General features: G+C 38.9%; 1 protein-coding gene across 6 annotated transcripts in view; it reads left to right on the plus strand.

Annotated features, from left to right (window-relative positions):
- Positions 1-8739: 8739 nt before the first annotated feature.
- Positions 8740-24099, plus strand: part of Esd (esterase D) — a 26659-nt gene continuing 11299 nt past the window's right edge. The window contains exons 1-5 of one of the 6 annotated variants that reach the window (XM_029559248.1): positions 8740-8827; positions 15055-15126; positions 20172-20260; positions 22333-22431; positions 23215-23339. In XM_029559248.1, the coding sequence (XP_029415108.1) occupies positions 8775-8827; positions 15055-15126; positions 20172-20260; positions 22333-22431; positions 23215-23339 (438 nt within the window). In that variant the 5' untranslated portion in view covers positions 8740-8774. Of the gene's footprint in view, positions 8828-8930; positions 9134-14999; positions 15127-20171; positions 20261-22332; positions 22432-23214; positions 23340-24099 lie in introns of those variants that run through there. The other 5 variants (XM_008824374.3, XM_008824376.3, XM_008824375.3 and 2 more) reach the window with 5 other exon arrangements.

The following is a 24099-nucleotide window of genomic DNA, read 5'->3' on the forward strand; positions in this document are numbered from 1 at the left end:
TTTAGTGTTTTTACTATGATGTGCCGTAGAGAGTTTCTTTTCTGGTCCTGTCTATTTGGTGTTCTATTTGCTTCTTGTATTTGTATGGCCATGCCTTTCTTTAATTTTGAGAAAGTTTCTTCTGCAAACCTGTTGAAGATCTGGTCCATACCATTATCTTGAGATTCTTCTCCTCCCTGTATGCCTATGATTCATAAGTTTGGTTTTTTTATGGTGTCACAATTCTTGCATATTCCATTCTTGTGTTTTCTTAAATTTTTCATAATCTTTGCTTGAGTGGTCTAATTCATCTGCTTTAATCTTCCAGCCTTGATATTCTGTTTTCCATTTCATTTTTCCTATTAGTGAGTCTTTCTCCTGTCATTTCTAATTGGCTTACTGAGTGCTTTACTTCCTTCTTCATTTTGTGAAACCCTCCTCTGTGGCCCCCTGTCCTGGACTCCTGAGACCCCTGCCCCTCTTTAGGAATAATGGCTCTTTCTCGCTTCTGTAAACCACTTGATTGCTAGGCTGAGAGGACAAACTGCACTGACCCCATTTTGACTAGTTGCTTCAGGCAAGCCTGGACCTGTCCAGGCATGTCATAATCTCCACCTACTACCCCCACCCCAGGAGGCTATAGATCAAGCAGGCCCAGGCATATAGCAGCCTTATAAGGTAAGAACAGAGACTTCTGGCCTCACAGATAACAGTCAGCACATTCCATAGCTCTGAGGGTAGCACCCGCCAATGAGAAACCCCCAGGACTGCATCCCTTGTACCCAATCAATTCAAAAGTGTGTCGGCTCGTGCAGGGTCCTCGGACCAATCAAGATGTAACTCTGTTATTCCCCTCCTGCCTTGGTCTAAAACCTATAAAAGGCTTCCTCCCCCTGCAATCGGGGCTCTCAGCACAGACCCATTGCATTGGTGAGGTCTGAGAGCCCGAGCTTAAGCCCGAATAAAGACTCTTTGTTTTTGCATGCCCTCTGGATCCATGGTTATTCTTGGGGGTCCATTTTCTGGGCACAACAATTTCAGCCTGAGTATTTTTCAATATTTCTAACTCTTTTCTGAATTCATTCAGAAGTTTATCCCTATCTTCCTTCAGTTCTTTGATTTCTTTGTGTGTTCTTTAAATTCACTGAATTCTTTTATCATGTTTATAGTTGTTCTTTTGAGTTCCATGTTCTGCATTATCTCTAGCGGGTTCTTGTACTCCTCTACAGGACTATTGGTATATGGTGGGATAATTGTTCTTTTGAATTTCACGTCCTGTGTTATCTCTCAGGGGTTCTCATTGTACTCCTCTAGAGGAATGTTGGTACTTGGTGGGGATATATTATTTTGGTTTTTCATGTTATTATTTTTCCTCTGTGACTTTGACATGTGAATTTCTTTCATAGTTTCTGATTCTTGTGTGATACTCAAGCCTTCCTTTGTTAAGCTTAGATCTGATTATTTTTGTAAATTTTATGTACCTTTGTGGTTTACTTATTAGGCATTAAAAGCTGGTTGGTCTAGGCTTTAGGTTCTCTCTTGATTTTATATTGGAGTGGCCTAATTGCTTTTGTCTTCAGGAGTTTCCTCAGAAGCCAAGTGACATGAGGCTCAGCTGCTCTCAGGCTTCCTCCTAAGGTCTGGATCCCTCCAGAAAAGATGCTGCCTTCAGGAATTTAGGGGCTGGGCTTGCCTTGGAGCAGGGTCCAGGAAAGATGCTGGTCTCAGGAAGCTCATGGCTTTGCCACCCAGAGATGCAAAGGGAAGTGGGGTGGGAGAGGGTTCCTGGAGATTACTGGGAGGAACTGGATTGGTCTGGATGCAAAGGATCAGGAAGCTGTGGTGGTTCCCCCAGTGTCTGGTGGGTGCCAAGAAAAGGAGTGGGACAGCACCCAGGCTAAGAGGAGAAACTGTTGGGGGAAATTGGAGGGTGAATGAGGCCGGGGGAGTCAAGGTGCAGAGGGTGCAATCGATTTACCCAGAAGAGAGGCCAGGGGGTCATGCAGGCCCAGGGAAGCAGAGGGAGGTGAGGGCCACAACTGCATTCTTTTTAAAAATATTCTATTATTTTCATTTTATATGTATGTGTGTATTACTCACATGTATGTAAATACACCCATGTCATGCGATGCCGCAGAGGTCAGAAGAGGGTGTTGGATCCCCTGGAACTGGAGTTATGGACAGCTGTTAGCTACCATGTGGGTGTAGGGAATTGAACCCAGGTCCTCTGCAAGAGCAGCCAGTGTTCTTAATCGCTGACCATCTCTCCAGCCCCTCAACTGTATTCTCTAATGACCTTTATGTGAGCTGTGTTAGATGATCTGAAATTTGTAGAACTCCCTTTCATTTTTTTCTGTCAAATATTCAAGATCTTTTTGATGCTTCCAAAGTTAAGATTACACTACAGTCAAATATTTAATTCCCACAAGAAGTTGGCTCATATTCCCTGATCCTGGAAACCTTCTATACCCTGTCCATCCTTTCACCTGCCTAAAATATTTAGGCACATTGAAGGCAAAGGGAACAGCCAGCCAGCGCCTCTGTCATAGAATGAAATATTCTCCATGTCCAGGGCAGTCACATCCAAGCAGGACTGCCTCTGGCTCATTTCTTCTGTCTCCTACTCTCAACATAATGATTTTTGAATATTGATATCACATTATTGTCTTCCAGGTTGTATGATTGGAGTTAAGAGGTGGTAGACTAGAAAAAGCCAGGATTTGACAGTCATTGGAAAATATTAGCTAAGTTATGTTTAAGTGAGCTTGTCTGGGCTGAGAACAATGGTCACCACCACAAACTTACTAGGTTCCATTCATGTTGCTTCTCTTGAAAACCTGGGCATTCTCAAAGAAATTAGATTTACCCAGTATTTGGATGGAGCCAGACTACTTGGATTTGTGTTCAACCTAGCTCCCAAATTAAAGAGATAACTTGTATTGATTAGTTTATTACTTAACTACCCCTTTTCATCTTTTAAAAGCAATTGAAGGAAGAGTAATCATGGTAAGATCCCAGTATCCCCCTAAAACACATAGAAATAAGGAGCTTGCTGGTTTATTGGAAAAAATCTTTTCCTATTTAGATTAGTGCTAAGAAAATAACCAATGGAAGACCTTGATCACAGTCATGATGCTGCTTTATGCAAACTATATAAAGCTATTGCAAATGGTGTGATTTTTTTTAGCCATTTGTATAAGAAAACAATGCCAAAGCATTGTTCTACAGATGCTGCTGTCAAGACAACAGGAATATAATGGCATGTGGTAAAGCCCATGTGAAATTTTTTCTATTGTCTTTGACATATTGTACATGTAAAAGAGACATTAAATACACCAAAATATCCATTCTTAGAGACAACGAAACAGCTATAGATTTTCATGATCGATGAGTCAATTTTTTAAATATTTATTTTATTTTATGTGTACATGTGTGTGCCAAGTGTATGTTTGTGTACCACATACATGCAGGTACCTGCGGAAGCCAGAAGATGGTGTCTAATCCCTTGGAACCAAAGTTAATGAATGGATGTGAACCACTCAATGTGGGTGCTTGGGACTAAACTCAAGTCTTGTGCATTAACAGCAAATGTTCTTAACTGCTGAGCCACCTCTCCAGCAAAACTGATGCGTTTTTATTGGGACTATGTAGGGGAAATGTGTTAGGTCACACATTATGAAATGCATGTTCTCCTAGCGACCATCCCCTGACAAAAGAAGCACACAGAAGTGGGTAGGATATGTGAGCAGGATAGAAAATGGCAAAATGTTCTGGCTGATATTCTGGAACTTTGTATCAGGGGGATTAAAAAGAAGAAATTTTGACTTAGCAGCTCTACCTTTGGAACTATGCATGCAGGAAACTATTAAGAGGGCAAAGTTTTATTTTCAAGGGTATATATCATATTCTTTATAATAAAAATTGGAACAAAGAAAAAAACTGGAAGAAAATAAAAATGAAATATATTATATGGAAAACTATCCATCTTAATAATTCTTTGGCCATATGATACTTTTATCATGGAAATATGTTCAAATATGAATTAGTGTTAGAAAAGAGACAAGGAAATGTTTATTCATATACTGTGAAGAATCAGTTGGCAAACATTGTGGGAAGGATATTAGATAGATTAATCTAAATTCTAAATATGTATATCCTACAGAGCAATAATTCTCATTCCAGGAAATATACCCTTCAGGAGTAATTCCTGTGTATACAAATGTGTGTATGGGTATATGTGTGTACACTGCTGTTTTATAATGAATAAATAGCTTGATATCATCATGCTTCCTGGAAGCTCAGTCCACATGGACAGGTAAATGCTCTGGCCAGCATCCAGCATCCACTGATGCTGAGTAAAAACACCTATTAGTGATTCCATCCCCACACTGTTGAGTTGTCTCAGCTATTGGATCTCACAATTAAGCCATAGACATCATAAATCAGAGATAATTTATCCCTACTTTTGCCTTGTCTAATTTCTAGCATATAGAATGAGCAAAACAAGATGGTATTTCACATGACTATGCTTTCATTTTTCACACAGCCTTAGTAACTAGGTCAATGTAGCATTTGTTAAGTAAAGTATGGCACATCTATAAAATGACCCAGAACATAGCTATTAAAAAGTCTTAAGATGGGGTTGATTTAGAATAATACATATGACTCTAGTGTGTGAGCATGAGAAAGATAAACACTGCACTTAGGAACTTTCTAGAAAGCAATTTGGCAGTAGATTAAGAGCAGTAAAAATGTCCAAATACAACTTGACCCAATAATTCCTTTTATAGGAATAGATTTTACATTTAAATTTTTTTAATTTAAGAATAAATAAATCCAAGAATTTCTGCTTGAAAAGGTCAACAGAAATAAATATGCAAAAAAGAAAAATAACATAAGTCCTAACATAACAAGAATAGTCAAATAACCAAAGACTCAGAGACGTTTTTAATTGAATTATTGTGTGTTTCATACAGAACATCTTAATCATCTTTATACCCCCTTCCTCACTGGCTTCCTCACAAGCACCCCCCCCACTGGAATTCATGCAGACTATCATTTGTGTTAAGGCCTATCATGTCAAGTGAGTGTTCCCAGACGTCCCTTAGTGCAAGTTCATCCACTGAGGTCTAGTCAGCCTATCTAGATTCCCTTCCTTTAAGATGATCAGCTCTTCCTCACCCAGAAGTAATCAGCTGCAAAATTTTTTGACTAAGATTAGATCCTGCTGTTCGTTTCCACAGTTCTGTGTTGGATTTTTGTCTGCTTGAGTTTGCATGGTTCTGTGCATGCTGATACCATTGCTGTAGGTTCATATGAGCAGGGTCCCAGAAGCCTGTAGGACTCTATTTCCATATGGTCATGCACCTCCTTCCTGGCTCTTACAATCTTTCTCCCCCCTCTTCCGCAATAGTCCCTGAACCCCAGGTGAGTAGAGTTGACCCACACTCTGCAAACTCTTTTTCTCAATGCTTTGACCTATGCTTTTGTGTTCCTGATCCTCTGTTGCATGAGGGGGCTTCATTGATGAGAACCAAGATATGCATTAATGTTTTCTTTACCCCTTGTTCTATGTTCCATGAACCTTAGGTGTAGAAGTTGCATTGTAGATGTGCCACTTAGGCTTGGGCAATTCACAAAGTCTGTGTATGACCAATTGTGGAACTGTGTAATAATCTCTGTTGCAAAAGAAGCTTCTTTGATGAGTGGTGACTGGGATACTTGTCTGTAAATATAAGGATCCATATTATGCACATAACAAGAAATTACATTTGCCTAGGGCTGTGACAGCCTTAAGGTTTTCTCTAAGATCTATGACCTCTCCAGCCACATGTATTTTTACACATGGCTATGTTTACAGTACCACATATGAGTTTCCTCCCATTGAGTGGGTTTTAAGTCAAATTAGGTAGCTGTTGATTACTCCCAAGATAAAAGTGCGACTACTGCACCAATGTCATTTTCTGTGCTGGTCATTGATGTGGTTATTATGCCTTAAAGCTGGGGTTGGACAACTGATTGATGTTCTCCCTTAGAGCTTGCATGGTACTGTACAAAGCTATGAGGGCTAGCCTTCAGGGAAGGTAGCTTTCAGGTCAGTTCCAGCTCCGTTGCTCCAAATCCTGTGTCTGAAGTATGTCCTGTCTTCAGCAATAATGTTTTACCTTCAAGTTCTGGGAGGCATCCAAGGGCTATGGTAATAGCCTGTGTAATATTGGGAGTCTCTTGGATCACCCTGGCCAACAACTCAAAGGAAGGTTTGTCCTGCCTGGCACTGTTCCTCATTATGTAGTCTTCAGCTATACACATGGACTCATGTAGAGATATTGTATGTGTCATTTTTCAGTAGGTTTTTGGATTAATATGATTCCCTCTGGGATATATATATATAGAAGAAGCATTTCATTACAACAGCATTAACTTATTCAATAACATTTTTCTGAGCTAGGGTACATCTCTTTCAAAATTGGCTGTACATTTCTAGGTTTACAGATGAATTATTACGCTTATATAATGTGCGTGCATGCACACACACATACACACACACACACACAAATCAATAGATAAATAAATTATTAAATTTTAAATATTTTATTTATTTTTATTTTATGTGTATGAGTGTATTGCCTGCATGTATGTAAGTGCACCCATGTTCTGCAATGCCTACAGAGGTCAGAAGAGGGCGCCAGATCCCGTTGAACAGCTGATTGTTGGCCACCACATAGGTTCTGGGAAATTGAACTCAGGTCCTCTCTAACAGCAGACAGCACTCTTAACTGCTGAGCCATTTCTTCAGTCCCATTTAATATTCTTTAAAAGAGAATTTTTTAAATATTTTATTATTTTTATTTTATGTGTATGAGTGTTATGACTGTATGTAGGTAAGTGCACCTGTGTTGTGCCATGCCTGCAGAGGACAGAAGAGGCTGTCGGATCCCCTGGAGTTGGAGACAGTTCTTAGCTGCCATGTGGGTGCTGGGATTCAAACTTCTCCAGCCCCTGAGAATTTTTTTTTAGTATAATTTTATGCCAACCAAAAGAAATTTTAATTCTGATTATTATCCTAAACTAACCCTTGAGAAAAATTAGTCTGTACCTCACAGAAATCAATTTATTAATGAACACCCTTTAAACTTTGTTCAAATATTTATCAGTTCTAAGAACTTGCAAACTTGTTTTAGCTGTAAAACTCAGTTTGAAGAAAATTGCCTTTTCAGTGATTGCATTTAAAAAATAGAATAAAAAAGAAATGGCCAGGTGTGTTGGTACAAATCTTTAATCCCATCACTAGGAGGCAGAGACAGATGGCTGTCTCTAAGTTCTAGGTGGGCCTAGTCTATATAGTGAGTTTCAGGCCAGGCAGGGCTGCATAGTGAGACCCTGTCTCTAAATAAATTAAATAAATAAATAAATAAATAAATAAATCGAAAATAGATGAGAGATGATGCTAGATAGAGAGATAGATAGATGATAGAGAGAGAGAGATAGAGAGATAGATAGATAGATAGATAGATAGATAGATAGATAGATATGATAGAAATCATAGGAAGGAATTTTCCACTTTAATGCTTTCTCAAAATATTATTTACTTAAATATTATTTTCAGTCTGGGTCTCACTTGATAATGGTATACAGGTTCAATCTTCAGCTTAGCTTATTATGGCAAAAATAGACCTGTACTGCACAGCAGATACAAAAAATTAACGCTCAGGTTGGCGACTCTAACATATTTATGTCAGATTCCATAGATGCCTGCTCTCCTACTTGTCCATTCAGCAAGACCAGCTACATAATTTGCAGGGCCCAGGGCAAAACTAAAATGTAGAACCTGTATTCCAACCTATCGAGCAGGTAGGAGCAAGCACAGGGAAGCCTCCTGATCTAAGATCCTTTTGCAAGAACTCAGGTTGCATGCCCACGAAGGCAGCCTCAGGTTTTATCGATAGTATTTATAATCTGTCAGCCTAATTGCTGGATTAGAAAAATTAGTTTTGGCAGTGTTTTCTTTTCTGAACAAAGTACACTCACTGGCTAAATCTGACAATTAAAAACTAGAGATCTGCGGTTAATCATTAATCAGCAACTCTTACACAGTTACCTTTTGAGAGTAGGAATCCCTCAGAAAACGTATAGAATTCTTACTATGTGTCCCCCACTCGGGAGTTCCAAACTATCAAAACTAGCAAGTAAACAAAGTATTGTGTCAAGCGTGGGTTTTTGAAACTTTGTCCTGCTTTCTAAATTGCAGTTATACACAAACCTTTCCCACAAGGTAACCAGGTGCAGCAGGCTCGCGGCTGCCTTCTGGAAGCCTCTAGGGCAGCTAGGCAGACTAGCCCAACATCAGTGTCAACACACTTTGGGCAGACCCTGATGCATGCAGGGAACTCAGGGGCCTGTGGAGAGGCTGACTGGCGTGGCGGGGGCAAGGGAGTGGCCAGGCCGGAGGAGGGCACGGAGGGCCCGGCCTCAGAATCGGGGCCGATTTGGAAGGGCGGGCGGGGGAGGGGCGGGCCTGAAAGGAGGGGTAGCCCGGAAGAAGGGGACGGGGCCCGGGGTGCCCACGGAGGGCGTGGCAACGAGAAAGGGGCGCGGTGGACGGTGGCGCCTGTATGAAGGGGCGGGGTGGGGCCTGGTCTAAGGTTGGGCGGGCTCAGAGAGAAGCCCTGGACGGGTCAGAAGGCGGAGGGAACGGGACTGGACCGGGTCTGGAGGGCAGGACCTCAGAAAGTGGGCGGGGTTGGAGGGCGGGACATGGGTGGGCGTGCCCTAATGGGGCCGGGCTGCCCGCGGCCATGTTAAAGCTCCACCCTTTTCTTCTGGCGTTCGGCTGCGGCAGCTCCCTAAGGTAAGGCGGGCTCAGAGCAGAGCCCAGAGGACCTGGCCTGGGACCTGGCGCGGCCGCGGTGACCCGGGGCCTGTGGTGCGCAGACGCCGAGACCTGCGGCGCTGAGCGGGCCTGGAGCGTGGAGTCCGCGGCCCGGAGCCTGCGCCACCAATCCGGGCCTGGGACCAACCTCTTCCAGCCGCGCCCGTCCCTAATCGCATTAGCTTGAGCGTTCCCGGGGCGCCTGCCTCGCAACTTCCTGGGAAGCTCGGGTTGGTGGCGTGGCCACTGTACGGGTGCAGTGTTCTAGAGAGTTCCCGCGCTCTGGTGCGTATTCTGGTCGACCAGGCCTGGGACGGACAAGTCAAGGGGAGGGGGCTCGGGCGAGGGAGGAGGTGCGAGGGAGCTGGAGCTCAGTGATAATAGTTTAACTTGTACGCTATCCTTAGTAGGCCATTTCTGATTGGACCTTCAGAAAGATGGCACTTACTTGGTTTTGAAAATTAATAATAATTACTAGCACTTTTATGTGGGTGATGTTAGACCGAAAGATGAGCCGTTTATAGGCATCCGTTGAAAAATAAGTTAAATGAATTAAAACCCGGGCTTCTATAATAGGATCAACATACTAGAAAGAAAATAAAAAGCTGACTTTTCATTAGTTACGTGTAATTACCAATGATGGGAGTGGGAATTTGAAAATAAAAGTCCAACTTTGAGTCATTTCAGATGCAGGTTAGGCTTTACAGGCCTGGGTCTGGAAAAAGAAGACAAGGAAAAAATTAGTTTGAATGGGGACTACAGAAGCTTAATTTTTTAAAAAACATTTTATTATTTTTATTTTATGTGTATGAGTGTATTGCCTGCATGTATGTGAGTGCACCCATGTAGCAGAAGAGGGCTTCAGATTCCCCTGGAACTGGAGTTTAGGACAGTTTGTAGCCGCTATGTGGGTGCTGGGAATCTTAACCGGGTCCTCTGCTAGAGCAGTCAGTGCTCTTAACCGCTGAGCCATCTCTCCAGCCCCCAGAAGCTTAATTTTGTGTGTTGGGTTTACTAGCCTGTGCTGTTCCTTAATAAAAGGGTGCAGCAAGAAATATCAGTTCTGGCACTTTAGCTTTAAAAGTTAAATATGGAGAGAAGCAGATTTAGATTCTTCTACCTAGAAAATGTAGATGATATCTGGGAAACATGAGTTAGGGGGGAAGTGTGTGAAAAGAAAAAGGAGTAGGAGAGGGGGAGTAGAGTTTGGTGAAGACAAAGGCTTTGAATAAAGTAACAGTGATCAGTTAGTGCACTGCAGTCTTGAGCCAGTGGAGTGGTGCACCCTAGAAATAAAGGGGGATCAGAATCCAAGGAGTCTGAGAAAATAGGAACAAAAACCAGTGTAGGTTTAGTATCCCTTATTCAAGTGCTTGGGACCAGAAGTGCTTAGGATTCAGATTTCTGGCAGGTATTTCAGACACAGAATAATGAGGTGTCTTTAGCGTGGGACCCAAGTCAAAGCACAGAATTTATTTGTTTCTTATACATCTTACATGTAGCCTGAAAGTAATTTTGTCTATTTTAGATCTCAAAGTTTCATAGTGAGGAGTTTTCCACTAGTGCTGGCACTCAGAAAATTTCATATTGGGGAACATTTCAGACTGATGAGATTAAGGATGTTCAGCTTGTAGAGATACATGGAAAATTTTTTGAGACTTATAAGAAAGAATGGGTAAAAATGCAAAAAAAAAAAAACCCAAGAACCTTAAGATTTCTTTATAACATTTAACTTAAATAAGTAAAGAGAAGAACAATGAAATTTGACAATTTGGCCTTTGGAGAAATGGATGCTTTGTGGGGGAGTGGGAAAAAAGATTTCTGATTGGCCAGATATGTATCACACATGAGACTCTTCCTTCAAAGACTTACTGATATTCATAAACTTTGTAGGAAATTTGGATAATCACATTGGCACTGTGAAATTATTTAAGTTTGAGGGGAGCAAAAGGGATTATTTTGGTTTCGTTGGGTATTTACCCTAGACTCTCATCCCATTTCTCCCACAAAATCTGTTCTAGAACCTAAATGTGTCCGTGTCTGCATGCACACTTGTGCATGTGTGTGTGCATGTGTATGACCATAGTCTATTCTAGAACTTAAACATTGGGCAAGTGACAGTACCAGGTAGAGTTCATGTATAACTGGAATAGCAGCCGCTTTGGCATTGTTTCTTAGTCAGTTTTCTCACTGTCCTTTTCTATTTCATCAGCCCAGTAGTCCCTCAGTGTTCTCTTGCCCCCACATTCCCTATAACCCTTAGCTCAGGCCAGATCTGTCTCTCCCCTACTTTCTTAGAACCCACTGCCCAATCATGTTGTCATCTTGCTGGGCGGCTGACTGCATTTCATACTTCCAGATTACACTTTAAATCATATGTGATTTAATAGCTATTGTACATATATAATTTTGAAGCTTCTTACTCTCTTTTTTAAAAAAAACATTTTCCAGTGTCTTAAGTGTGCAGGGAATTATTTTAATGATCTCCAATCTCAACTTTGCCCAGGTTATTGTATTACTGATTTCTTCTTGTTCTTCAGGTCTCTCCCTTTTCAAACCTGCTTAATCAATACTTTCTACATTATTGTACCTGGTAGCTGCCACTCCTGGCCCTGGCTTCTTGTCACATGACCCTGTTGTTTCCAATTTCCTTCTTTACTAGGCAGCAAGCTCCCCAAAGCAGCAAAAGTGTCTACTCATCCTGAAGCAGCAAAAGTGTGTGCTCATTGGCAAACAAGTGTTTTTTACTAAACCCTGTATAAGTCTTGTGGCAAACAGATATAGTCATGCATTACTTAGCAGCTCTTACCCATTGAGAGCAACAGGTCCTGATAAGTGTGTTACTAAGAGAGTTCATTATTGTGTGAGCATCCCAGAACGAACTTAAACTAAATGGTACCTTGGCTATGAACATTACAACATGTTAATGTGCAAAATATGGCACTTCTAGCACCATGATAGCTTCTTGTGTATCTACCTACACATAGAAAAGGTACAATAAAATATTATATAAAAGATTTTTTAAAAACTAAAATTCCAGTGGAGAATACGTACCATGAATGGAACTTACAGGACTTAGAGTTGCTCTGGGTGAGTCAGTGAATGAGTACAAGTGAACTTGAAAGCTTAGGACATTACTATCCATAATTGATAGGCTTCATGAACAATTTACCCTAAATTTATTGTAAAGCATCTTATTCAATAATGAATTGATCCTAGCATACTTTAACTCCTACAAACCTTGTAGTTTTCAAAACTCTTTTACATTATACAGTAGTATGAAAATATTTTTATATCCTTATAAGCTTTTTTCTTATTTTTAATTCTTTTAAATTTCTTACAAAAACTAAAGCATAAACACACACATTAGCCAGGGTAGCCTGCACATGATCAGGATCCTCAGTAAGACTGTCTTCTACCTCCGCGGTTCATCCCACTGGAAGGTCTTTAGGGCAGTAACCTGCAGAGTCATCCTCTCCCACTATAGCAATGCCTTCTCCGTGAATGCCTCAAGAAGTGCCAGCCTAAGGCTCTTTTATTGGGAGGTAGGGTTGCTTAGTTTTCATTTTCATCCTAAACTTGATTATAAGCAACTAGTGCACCATGAGTGATGTCTTCATTGACAAAACAATATTTGTTTATTGTTTGGGCCCATGTTTTCATGAGGTTTGCAGAAGTTTCTGTTCAGCCTTTCTCTGAATGTTGTCCTCCCTTTTCTACAGCTCTGTGTTGTGTAAACTATGTGCTAGTAATTCTCAGCTGTGTTGTACTCTTGTGGGATCATTGTCAGACATGTAGTCTGTCCTTGACTGAATCCTCCCTATGCTGCCCACCTCTGTATTAAGGTGAACTGGGGGGCTGAGGTGAAAGGGTTGTGCCATCATTGGCTTTATCTCCCATGCTGCCCTGTTCTCAGGTAGACAGTCACCTACCTCAAAAGTAGACAATATCTCTCTTGAAAATATGTTAGCCTATATAACCTGAGTAACTTTTGCTGTGATAAAGTGTGTTCTGTTTATAATTCATTTGTTCTTTTCAAACCAACTGCCCTCTGGTGCAGACAAAAAAAACAAGTAGCAATTAGATAGGTAAATTTAAATTTCATTTTTTGTGTGTGACTCAGTGAAAAAAAGTAATTTGGTGCTGGCCGTGGTGGGAGCACATCCTTAATACTGTCACTCGGGAGGCAGAGGCAAGCGGATCTTTGTGAGTTCAAGGCCAGCCTGGTCTACACAGTGAGTTCCAGGCCAGCAGGGGCTACAGGGAAACCCTGTCTCAAGAAAAAAAAAGGAAAAAAAAAAAAGCCATTTGGCATAATACATTTCTTATTTTTCACATAGAAAAGTGAAAAATATAATCACCTATATCAAAATCATACAATATAGTTAGTGTATTATATCTAGTTTTCTTAGATTATACCCAGTGTTTTTCTTGATTTAAAATTGAAGTTAGTTTATAAAAAAGGTAATTGAGAAAAAAATGTAAAAGCTGTTTTTAAGGCATTCTACCAATATTTAAAAAACATTTTAACCATGTTTCTTCAGGCCAAATGAAAATTTTTTATTTAGAAGTAAGAAACAAAGAACATAGGAAATATACTACTTCTGGTTTCTTAAAATAGATACATAACACTGTAGAATGGTACAAAAACTACAAACTAATTTATAAATTTCTCATACTATGTAAGAAGTTCAAAAAAATTATTCATCAATTCAAGAAATACAGTAATTATTAAGTACCTCATACATACCTGACATGCTCAGAGTGCCATGTTTTAAGGAAGCAGACATTGTTTTTACCAGGCTCAAGGAAACAAGACTTCATTGTAGAATAATTTAGCAGATTTTATTCCTTAGTCTCATTTGTATGTGTATAAAAATTAGTGTCTGTAGCTGTAGTTACTGTTTATTGAGCATGAATAACTGAAATTTATATTAACATGTTATAGAATAGTTTGTCATCTAAGAGTTAATATTTTAGGTTAATAACAAAGCTATCTATGAACAAAGGATAATTTCTCTATGTATAATTATCCTAGCTACCCAGTCCTATAGAATTAGTCACTGGAATAGCTTCAAAACAGAATTCTTAAAGATTATTAGAGAGGCTGGACAACAAAGCAACTAAGAGTAGCAAGCTGTGAAGAGAATTTAACTGCCCTTTGGATTGGAACAAGCTAGCCACTTGAACTGAGAGGTTGAAGGGGTCCCTTAAAAAATTTTCTTCAAAAAAAGAGCAGGTCGGATGTCAAACTGCCTAAGTTCAAATCAGAATTTTCCAATGTAGAACTAAGTATCTGGATTTAATGGGGGGATTACCTAAAGACAAGATTGAAATTATTCTCATTTAGAATTTTGCAAAGACATTTCCAGAATTAGATTTTTATGATTATGGTTACATGGATTTCAAAGAGAAGTCCTAAAGTAGTGCCTAGTCAGCACACAGCTGTATCTCCGAGACCACCAGAGTGCTAGCACCTGTCCCCAGTGCTGAAGCTTTTTGTTTTGTGGACAAGACCTATCACGTTACATTGTAATGCAGTGCTTCTAGGGATGGGAAGGAAATCTTTCTTGAGAGGTGCACATTAGAATCACTTTGATTCTTCTCTGATTAGTAGATACTTATAATAAAAAGATAGGTTTTCAAATTTTCTATCCATTTTCTATTGAAAGGTAATAAATATGTGATATTTTACACATGTTTAAAATGATCTTTGTTGGAAAACTAAAAAGATATTTTTGGAGAGAAAAGGATTTAATTGCCAAACTTCAGATTTTCCTGACAACAGCTATTCTATTGATTCACAGCTAACAGGGTTGTGTTTACTTGTTGGTTTGTTTTAAAGGGCAAAGTATTGACCAAAAAATATGTCACTTTCTCTCAGAAAACCATAGGATGAGTAATTTGATGTGGCTAATCATATTGGGAAATACGATACTGTAAGTGTTCAGTATCTCCTGAACCATGGTAGTCAGTAACTTGAGGTCTTTTGCAAAGAATTTGGGGTAGTCCACACTAACAAAACGTTTAACATATTAGTGATGATATACCAAGGTACTAAGATCTTCCAGAAACAAGTGTAGCTACCACACATGTGGGTATGAAAACAGTTGTGTTTAGAAAATTGACCTGAAAACAGTTTTGTTTCAAGGTTTTTGGGAATTCAAACGCCTTTGGAAATTAATGAGATTAATCTTTGCCGGCAGAAGAATGGCACTGAAGCAGATTTCCAGCAACAAGTGCTTTGGAGGACTGCAGAAAGTGTTTGAACATGACAGGTAACTATAAAGAAGACACAAATTTAGGTATCTCTCATTCAACTTTGTTATAGTTTGTTACGGTTTTAAATAGAACTTTGACTTGTAAACCTGCTTTCTCTGTCTCCCCATCTTCCCTTGTCTATTTGGCAATTTCACCAAACTTAATTGGTTATGGACCCTGTGAGGTGATGATGAGTCTGAACACACTCTCTTCAAGCTCTGATTTGATGGTCTTCTAGAATTTAGTGAAAATGCCCACATTGCCATTAAAAATTCAAGGGAACATCTTCCTCATAGGTCTCTTAATGTAAAAAGAAGGGCTTAAAAATGATTCTTTCTGTAGAAAACAGTATATTTTAAAATGAAATAGAGATCTTTTTTAAGGTTAAAAACTCATTCAATTTTATGTCTTACAGGGTTTATATTCAGTTCAGTATTGTATAACTGTATTAATTCAACTGTGAACCTAAAAATTTACAGCCACTTTTGAAAGAGATGTATCCTTGCTCTGGAGAGTGTTACTGAATATGTTAAAGCTGCAATGAAATGCTTCTTCTAATCATGTGGTTATTAAATAAATTTAAGAAGGGGGGGGCTGCAGAGATGGCAGCTAAAAACGCATGTATTTGCCTCTGCCAACTTCTAAAATCTGACTAGCATGACGGTATTAAAGCCTTAAATACACTGCACACATGTAGGCAGGGGGGCAGGGTAGGAATTAGGAACAATATTTTAGAAGCCAAAGTACTAATGACTAGGTACTTAACTTAGCAAAACCTAGAAAACTGAATTCTAAGTAGAGAAGTGGCATAATTTATATAAATCCCTAGGAGTTGGAAGTAAGCTGTATCTGGAGTTCAGAGAAAGGATGATTGATTTAAATTTTATTTTAAAAATCAGATCTGAAATTGTCCAAACATTCTGTATAGTCAGACTGCCGCCTCCCCAACTCTGACCATAGATTTGAGGGTTAGTCTTGAGGGAAGGTAGAGCTTTTGTACTGGGGAAAACCAGACAAAATGTATGAGAGATTAAAATAAAACTAGTAGATTAAACAAAAATTGGCACGCACATACACTAGCTTCTAAAATTTGAGAAATTAGGCTTATATTCTTTCAGAAAAAAATTTCTTCTTGTAACTTCGCCTACCTCAAAAAGTGTGAACAGATCTTGTGATGGAGACTTGTTAATAAAATAATCTAGCTGGGGCTAGAGAGATGGCTTATTGGTTAAGAACACTGGCTGTTCTTGGGGAGGACTGAGGTTCGATTCCCAGCACCCACATGGCAGATAACAACCATCCCTAACTCCAGTTCCAGGGGAATCCGATGTCTTCTTCTAACTTCCTTGGGCATTACATAACACACAGGTACACTTACAGACATGCTAGCAATATATTCATACATAAAATAAAAATAAATAAAATAGTCTAGCTGGACATCATTCAACAGTGATTGATGGACTCAACAGGTACACTGCTCTAACCCACACTTTTAGTGTTTAGCTCTGAAATAGTAGAAGATGATTAAAGATCTCAAAATATTTGCATAAAGCCTCAATTTTGGAAGACACATGCTTAGGGAAGAGAAAGGCATTGGAGGAAATAGACTGCAGTACACAGTCTTCAACAGTACTGCTCTAATGTCAAAGGCAGAAGAAAAGGTACTGACCTTGGACAGTAGTGGAGAGCACTATTAAAAGTATTCAAGAACAAAATTGCCAGAAAATTGAAAGCAGAACTGACAAAACTCAGTTGAATTTTCTGGAAAATAGAACAAGACAAACTTAGCATATCAGAAAGGTAAGAAAACTAGAAGACCACTCTACAAAATTCAACAGTAAGTGTTAAGGATTTTGAAAACTAAAACAAAATGGTGTGAATATAAAGAATAAAGGCATAATTCTAGGGCTGGGGAGATGGCTCAGCAAGTAAATACACTTGTGGCATTTGCTACCAAGCCTGATGACCTGAGTTCTTTGATCCCCAGGACCTACATGGTGGGAGGAGAGAACTGACTCCCACAAGTTGTCCTCTGACCTCCACATGTGTTCCACGGCATGTACACCCCCACATATGTACACAAACACACAATAAATAAAATATAGTAAGAAGTAATTATAGAATTCTTAAACTGAATGGTTTGTCAGATTGAAAAAGTTTTCTTGTACTAACAGTACTATGAGGTATCAGAGCATTGGGAACAAAGAAAATTCCCAAACATTCAGAGGAGGAAATGGATTAAGATTTTTTGAAGATACAGATACGCTCATGAGCCATACCAGAATCTCGAAGACAACAGTGAGCCAGTCATGGTGACACACACCTTTTTTTTTTTTTTCAGATGTTTTACAATCTTTAATTTTTTTTTAATGCTTTGAAGAATTATTTTTTTTAATTTAATAACCACATGATTAGAAGAAGCATTTCATTACAGCTTTAAAATATTCAGTAACACACTCCAGAGAAAGGATACATCTCTTTCAACAGTGGCTGTAAGTTTTTAGGTTCACAGTTGAATTAATACAGTTATACAATATTGAACTCAGTATAAACTCCAGGAAAGGTGCTGGTATTTGAAGATACAGATAGGTTCATGAGCCATACCAGAATCTAGAAGACAACAGTGAGCCAGGCGTGGTGGCACACACCTTTAATCCCAACACTGGGGAGGCAGAGGCAGGTAGATCTCTGTGAGTTCAAGGCCAGCCTGGTCTACATAGTGAGTTTCAGGCCAGCTGGGGCTACAGGGAGACCCTGTCTCAAAAAGACAGAAAAAAAAAATAAAAAGAAGAGGAAAAAGAAAGCAGTGGCTGGGCATGGTGGTACACACCTTTAATCCCTGCACTGGGGAAGGCCGAGGCAGATGGAGTTCTATGAGACCCAGGCCAGCCTGGTCTATATAGCAAGTTCCAGGTTAGCTGGGGCTATAGGGAGACCCTATCTCAACTCCTCAGGCCACCCCCCCCCCAAAAAAAAGAGGACAGTGGTGATGCCTAAATTCTGAAGGATGATGCCAGGAATGCCATGTCATATAATCACTAAGAGAACCAAATGAAGAGATTTTTCACGTGTGCAAATATATTTCCCATGTAGCTCTTTTCTGGAAGAAACTGGGCAGCATGATTCACCAAAACGAGGGAGTAGAGTAAGAAAGCTGAAAACATGAAATCAGGAAACTGCAGAGTAATTTCAAGCTGAGTGCAGAGATACTAAGAGCAGCAGGTCACAGTAGCATAACAGTAGCCAGTTAGTCACATGCAGCCATTCAAGTTTAAAAATTCAATCCACTCTGAAAGCTGCTGTGCTGATCAGTATAGGCATGGAGCATTGTCATCGTAGAAGGATTTATTGGACAGAATTCGTTTAATGTAAAGAAAGCGAAATTGGTAGCATTGACTGTTTCAGAGGAAGTCTATGACATCCCATGGTGAGAGGACTGCTAGTGAACTGAATCTATGTTCCCATCATACTTTTGTGGAGCTGATCTTGGGTGAGATGCTGTTTGGTAATTGAGCAGCACCCTAATGACAGGAAAGGGACAGAAGCTTCAGAAGGTGACTTGATGTGTAAGCTTTAGCTATAAATATTAATTGTGCTTCAGACCTGAGTTACTCTACAACTGTTTGAGATAGATCTTTTTTCTTCTTTTTTAATGGTAAGAACATTTAATATGAGATCTAACCTTTTGACAGTTTTTTTTTTCCTTTGCTATTTAATTTGGGTCTTTTTTTCTTTATTTTAAGACATGTTTTTATCATTCTTAGAAAAAATTTAAGTGTGTAAGAAAGGCCTTATAGGAAGATGGGGGCGGTGTTTTTAAGATCCCATTGTATTAGTCCAAGTTAGCCTAGAACTCCCAATCATCCTGCCTGGGCATCCCAAGGGTTGGGATTATAGGTCTGACCACTACACCTGGCTTGAGAAAGGTGCAGCTATCCCCTAAAAAGATAGTGTTCCTCCAGCTTTGCCAAATGATAATAAATAGTCTAGAATTGGACATGGATCTGAGATGTTGTATCATGAAAGGAATGTCTCAATTTCCTAACAATTCAAGACTTAACTGATACCAGGAACTTACAAGGTATTTTAAATAGAGTAGAAAAATTACATCAAACACTTGGGAGAGAGGCAGACAGGGACACAAAGTGAGTTCGAGGCTAGCCAGAATGCCAGGACTATGGAAAAAGACCCTTTTTCAAAAAAATAAAACGAAGGATGCAGTGGAAGGGGAAAGAATGTGGAGACTAACAGCAGCAAGGTGAAGTAACTAAAATTTGGCCATAATGAGAAATTAGTAGGTAATAACCACAAAGTCAGGAAGCCTAAATTACTGTTTGAATGGGAAAACACTTAAAAGTTTTGATCAAAACTCTCTAGTTGCAGAAAGTAATTGTAATAAAATATTAATGATGAAAGAGGAAATTAAGTCTGTAGTACATTTCATCCCATAGCAAATATGGAACTGAAGATCCATGTTTTTGGAATTCATTTTTTATAAAAGCTGATTTGACATATCTCATTAGAAATCAAGACTGTAAATAGAAGTGTTACATTGAAGGGCTGGAGAGATGATGACTCATTGTTAAGTGCACTGGCTGCTCTTGCAGAGGACCCAGGTTTGGTTCCCAGCACCCACATGATGCCTACCATCCAAAACTCTAGCTCCAGGGGATCCAACACCCTCTTCTGACCTCTATGGGCACTGTATGACACAGGTGCACTTACATGCATGCAGTCAATACACTCATACACATAAAATAAAAATAAATGAATAATTTTTTTTAAAAAAAGAAGTGCTACATTGAGAATTTTTTTTTTTTTTTAATTTACACTGCCTCAAATGACTGCTCAGATTGAGCAATAGATCAATGTGCTAAGCTGGCTCCATTCTTTCTTTGAGGAGCAAAGCATATTCCTTAAATGCTGGTACTTTGAATGTTAACTCATGTATTTTAGACCCATGCTATATAATCCTCCTTTTTACATAATGCTAAATTATTTGTTTCTGTCCTGATTGATAAGGTGGATTAATATTTTATTGTGGTTGTTGTTAAAATTGCAGTATTGAGCTGAAATGCAAAATGAAATTCGCTGTCTACCTACCTCCAAAGGCAGAGAGTGGGAAGTGTCCTGCACTGTACTGGCTCTCTGGTAAGTATTATACTTTTGAGTTTTTAAAGAATGTCTTACTTTTTATTTTGATCTACTAGTATACTTTCGGAATCACTATATAAAGAACTTAAGAGGCTGTCATACTCTATTTTGTAACTTTATCTTGAGAATAATTTTGGATTTAGGGAATTAAATTTTTATTTCCTTTTCAATTAGACCAAGTAACTCAGCTGAGATTGTAAAGTTTATATGTAATTTGTACCTACCCAAGTATTTCTGGAGTTTGTAAAGACTTTACCAGCCAAATAATACAGTATTGCTGATTAGAAACCACAGAGCAACCTCCTAGGAAGCAACTTCCTAGGTAGTCTCTGTACAGTGAACTCCATAGAGCACCTCTGGTGGCAGTTTGTGGTTAATATTCCTAATCAGACTGTAGAACAGATTGCCGGAGATGGACATGAGTAGTTCTGAACCCCTGTGCTAATTTCTCTTTCATAAAATATTGCTACTTCATCTTTAGAAATAAAAAATAAGGAAAAAAAATCATAGTGTAATTAGCTATAATTCATAAAATTAGCTCCTAATAATGTTAACTAATCAGGCCATGTGTAGTTCATCAAGGAGAATCCCTAAATACCCATCTTTGAAAATAAGAAAATATATTTTAAAATTAAAAGTTCAGTGCAAATTTTATTTTACCACAAAAAGCACTTCTGTGATTAAATGAAGTACACTGATTTTATTAGAAGAGCATTAGACGTTGCCAACAACAACAAAATTAGATTCTTGATTCTTTTAGAAAGGATACTGTCTTTGGTGAGATGCTGAAGAACAGAGAGACATTTCCCAACATTTTGATTTTAAGTCTTGATTTTCTGAAGAAAGATAATTACCTGAATCCTGCACTATGTCTAGGATACAGTTCAAGGAACACTACATATAATCATATATGATCTTCCTATGAGGAAGAAGGAATCAGTTCTGTCCTGTTTTTCAAATGAAAGAATGGAGGCACCATAAGTGATTAAGTAATACTTGGTACCGGATCTTGTCTGAAACCCAGAACCCATGCTTTGTACCCACTTACCCTCCTCCTTTGACCTTGCTCTCAGTGTCAAGGGCAGTTCATCATGACATGACTCTACTATCTCTGGAAAATGAACTAGGAAGAACCGTAGAGGGTAGTAATGTTGTAGTGTTCTCTCCTGTAACTGCTAAAAGTCTGTAGATCCCAACAGAACTTAGCTCTAAACTACAATGATACTTGTAACATTACGTCTTATTAATTTAACAATGTTTATGAGTAGCTGTAGTCTCTGTTCTCTCATGTTTTATAGTTACTTTGTAGCACATACTAATCATTAACCTTCAGTGTTGCTGATTACCAGATATTTAACAGTGACCATTAGAAAATGACTGTCTTGTTAGACTGTTTAGGTCAGATATCCATTGCTAGTTCACTTTTGGCCACCCTCACATTGTAGCCTTGGGCACCTATAGAAAGATATTCTTATCATAAATGGAGAACACAAATCTAGGGAAGGAAAATGGGGCTAAAACTAAATTGAAGGAAGGCAGATGGTCACTTTTTAGGTCACTAATGAATAAAAAGATGATTAAGGTAAATTTTATTCCTAAGAACTACATGTACCATAAAGAGTATTTTGTGTTATGATGGCCAGAGTATTAGCTAACTTATTGTCAATATTTAGGATTTGATGCAGAAATAGTCTAATAGTTACATGTCTAGTTAGCATATTTGCTAACACCTCACTGGGGTTGTTTTAATATTGGTCATACGTCCCATATTGCTATGGTACAGGTTAAAAATTCTGAATTCCTAATACATCTAACCTAGAAGCTAGAATTGTCATACTTAAAACCTTAATGACTTGAAAAGATGGTTGTAGGATCAGTTAAACTAAAATAGTTCTTAGCTCAATACTGTTGTGAATTTTGGAAGAAGGGTACCATGATGTGTTACCCAAAATTATTTCTAAAGCTGAAAAAATTTTTTTTAATAATTCTGAGCTTATTTTCCTGTATTATAAGATTAAAGTTTATAAAGTATTCACAGTACATGACATAACAATATTTTTCATTTTCAGGTTTAACTTGCACTGAACAAAATTTCATAACGAAGTCAGGATTTCACCAAGCTGCCGCAGAGCATGGCCTTGTCATCATTGCCCCAGACACCAGCCCCCGTAAGTGACTTGTTCCAGAAATGCTTTATAAACACCTAAATCTTTAAGTCTCATTTATAAGTGGGATAGTATTCATCATACAATTCATCTTGAATCCTTCTTGACAACTAAAATACCATACTGTGAACAAATTGGGAAAATAGGATGAAGGATTCCAGAGTATGTTAGGGCACATTTTCAGGTCAAGATAGTGACTTGAACACAGTCACCTGTCTCCTCTTTAAGGTCATCATGGTAAAGAGAATTAGAGGCTGTGTCTATAATTGGGAAGGGTCATTAGGGAAAGGATCTCCATAGGGTTCTGAAAGATATAGAGGATATAAGCCCTTTGTAATGGAGTATGGATGTGTATTTTCAAAATGCATAGGAGGAACTTCAACAAAGAAAGCTAGGGCAGCTTATCTTGTCCCATGAATTCTCCAGTTTGGAATGTCATTCCTTCTTTCACCTCATTGGCCAGAGCTAGTACATGTCCCATTCATGAAAAAAGAGATCAGAAAGTTTAGTCCCACCATGTGTAGAGGAGAGCTCATAATATTTTTCCAACAGCTCTAATGGACTTGCTATTTAACTAAAAGTGGTGGTGGGAGCTGGGTAAGGAAATCTCACTATGTAGCTTAAGCTAGCCTGGAACTTACTATGTAGCCTAGGCTAACCTTCAGTGGGCCTCCTAAGGACCTCAGTTGAGATTTTTGTCAGGTACCACCATGCCCAACTAATAGTAGGTTCTTAGACATGGGGAATTGCCTAGAGTTGATGAAAGCACATGTCTTTCCCTGCTAGGTGGCTGCAATATTAAAGGAGAGGATGACAGCTGGGACTTCGGCACTGGTGCTGGCTTTTACGTGAATGCCACTGAAGAGCCCTGGAAAACTAATTACAGAATGTACTCTTATGTAACAGAGGAGGTGATTTCATTTGTCTTGTAATTATTAACTGATGACCAGTAAGAGTTTGATTTTAGGCACAAAGTCCTCCCAGACCTGAGTATTTTAATGTAGGGTATGATATTGGTAAGTCTATCTAGGGGAAAATTCCAAGATTTACTAATTATTATAGTTACATTAATTAATTAGTTAAATTAATAGTAAATGCTGATTTAAGGATTTTTTTTGTTTTGTTTTGGTGGTTGTGGTTTTTTTGTTTAGTTTTTCGTTTTTCTGAGACAAGGTATCACTATACAGCCCTGACAGGCCTGGAACTTGCTGTGTAGACCAGTCTTGAACTCACAGTGACCCACCTGCCTGCTTCCCGAGTGCTGGTACTAAAGGCATGCACCACCATGCCTGGCAAATTTAAGGATTTTTGTAATTATATTCAAATATTTTATTATTTTTATTTTATGTGTATAAGTGTATTACCAGCATGTATGTAAGTGCACCAGTGTCACAGAAGTCAGAAGAGGGGGCATCAGATCTACTGGAACTGGAGTTACAGACAGTTGTTAGCTGCCACATGGGTGATGGGAACTGACCAGGTCCTCTGAAAGAGTAGCCAGTGCTCTTAACTGCTGAGCCTCTCTCCGGCACTTATAATTATATTCAGGTCTGTGCACACTACCCAGGTTACTAAAGAAAATAGTGTATGAAACCTTTCATTTCCTGGGTCTGATTTATTCAGATATATGTACAGCAGTAATCAAAGTCTTGATTAGAAAGGGCAGGTGAG

This window comes from Nannospalax galili, unplaced genomic scaffold, assembly GCF_000622305.1.
Source record: "Nannospalax galili isolate Female #2095 unplaced genomic scaffold, S.galili_v1.0 scaffold388, whole genome shotgun sequence".
NCBI classification, from domain to species: domain Eukaryota; kingdom Metazoa; phylum Chordata; class Mammalia; order Rodentia; family Spalacidae; genus Nannospalax; species Nannospalax galili.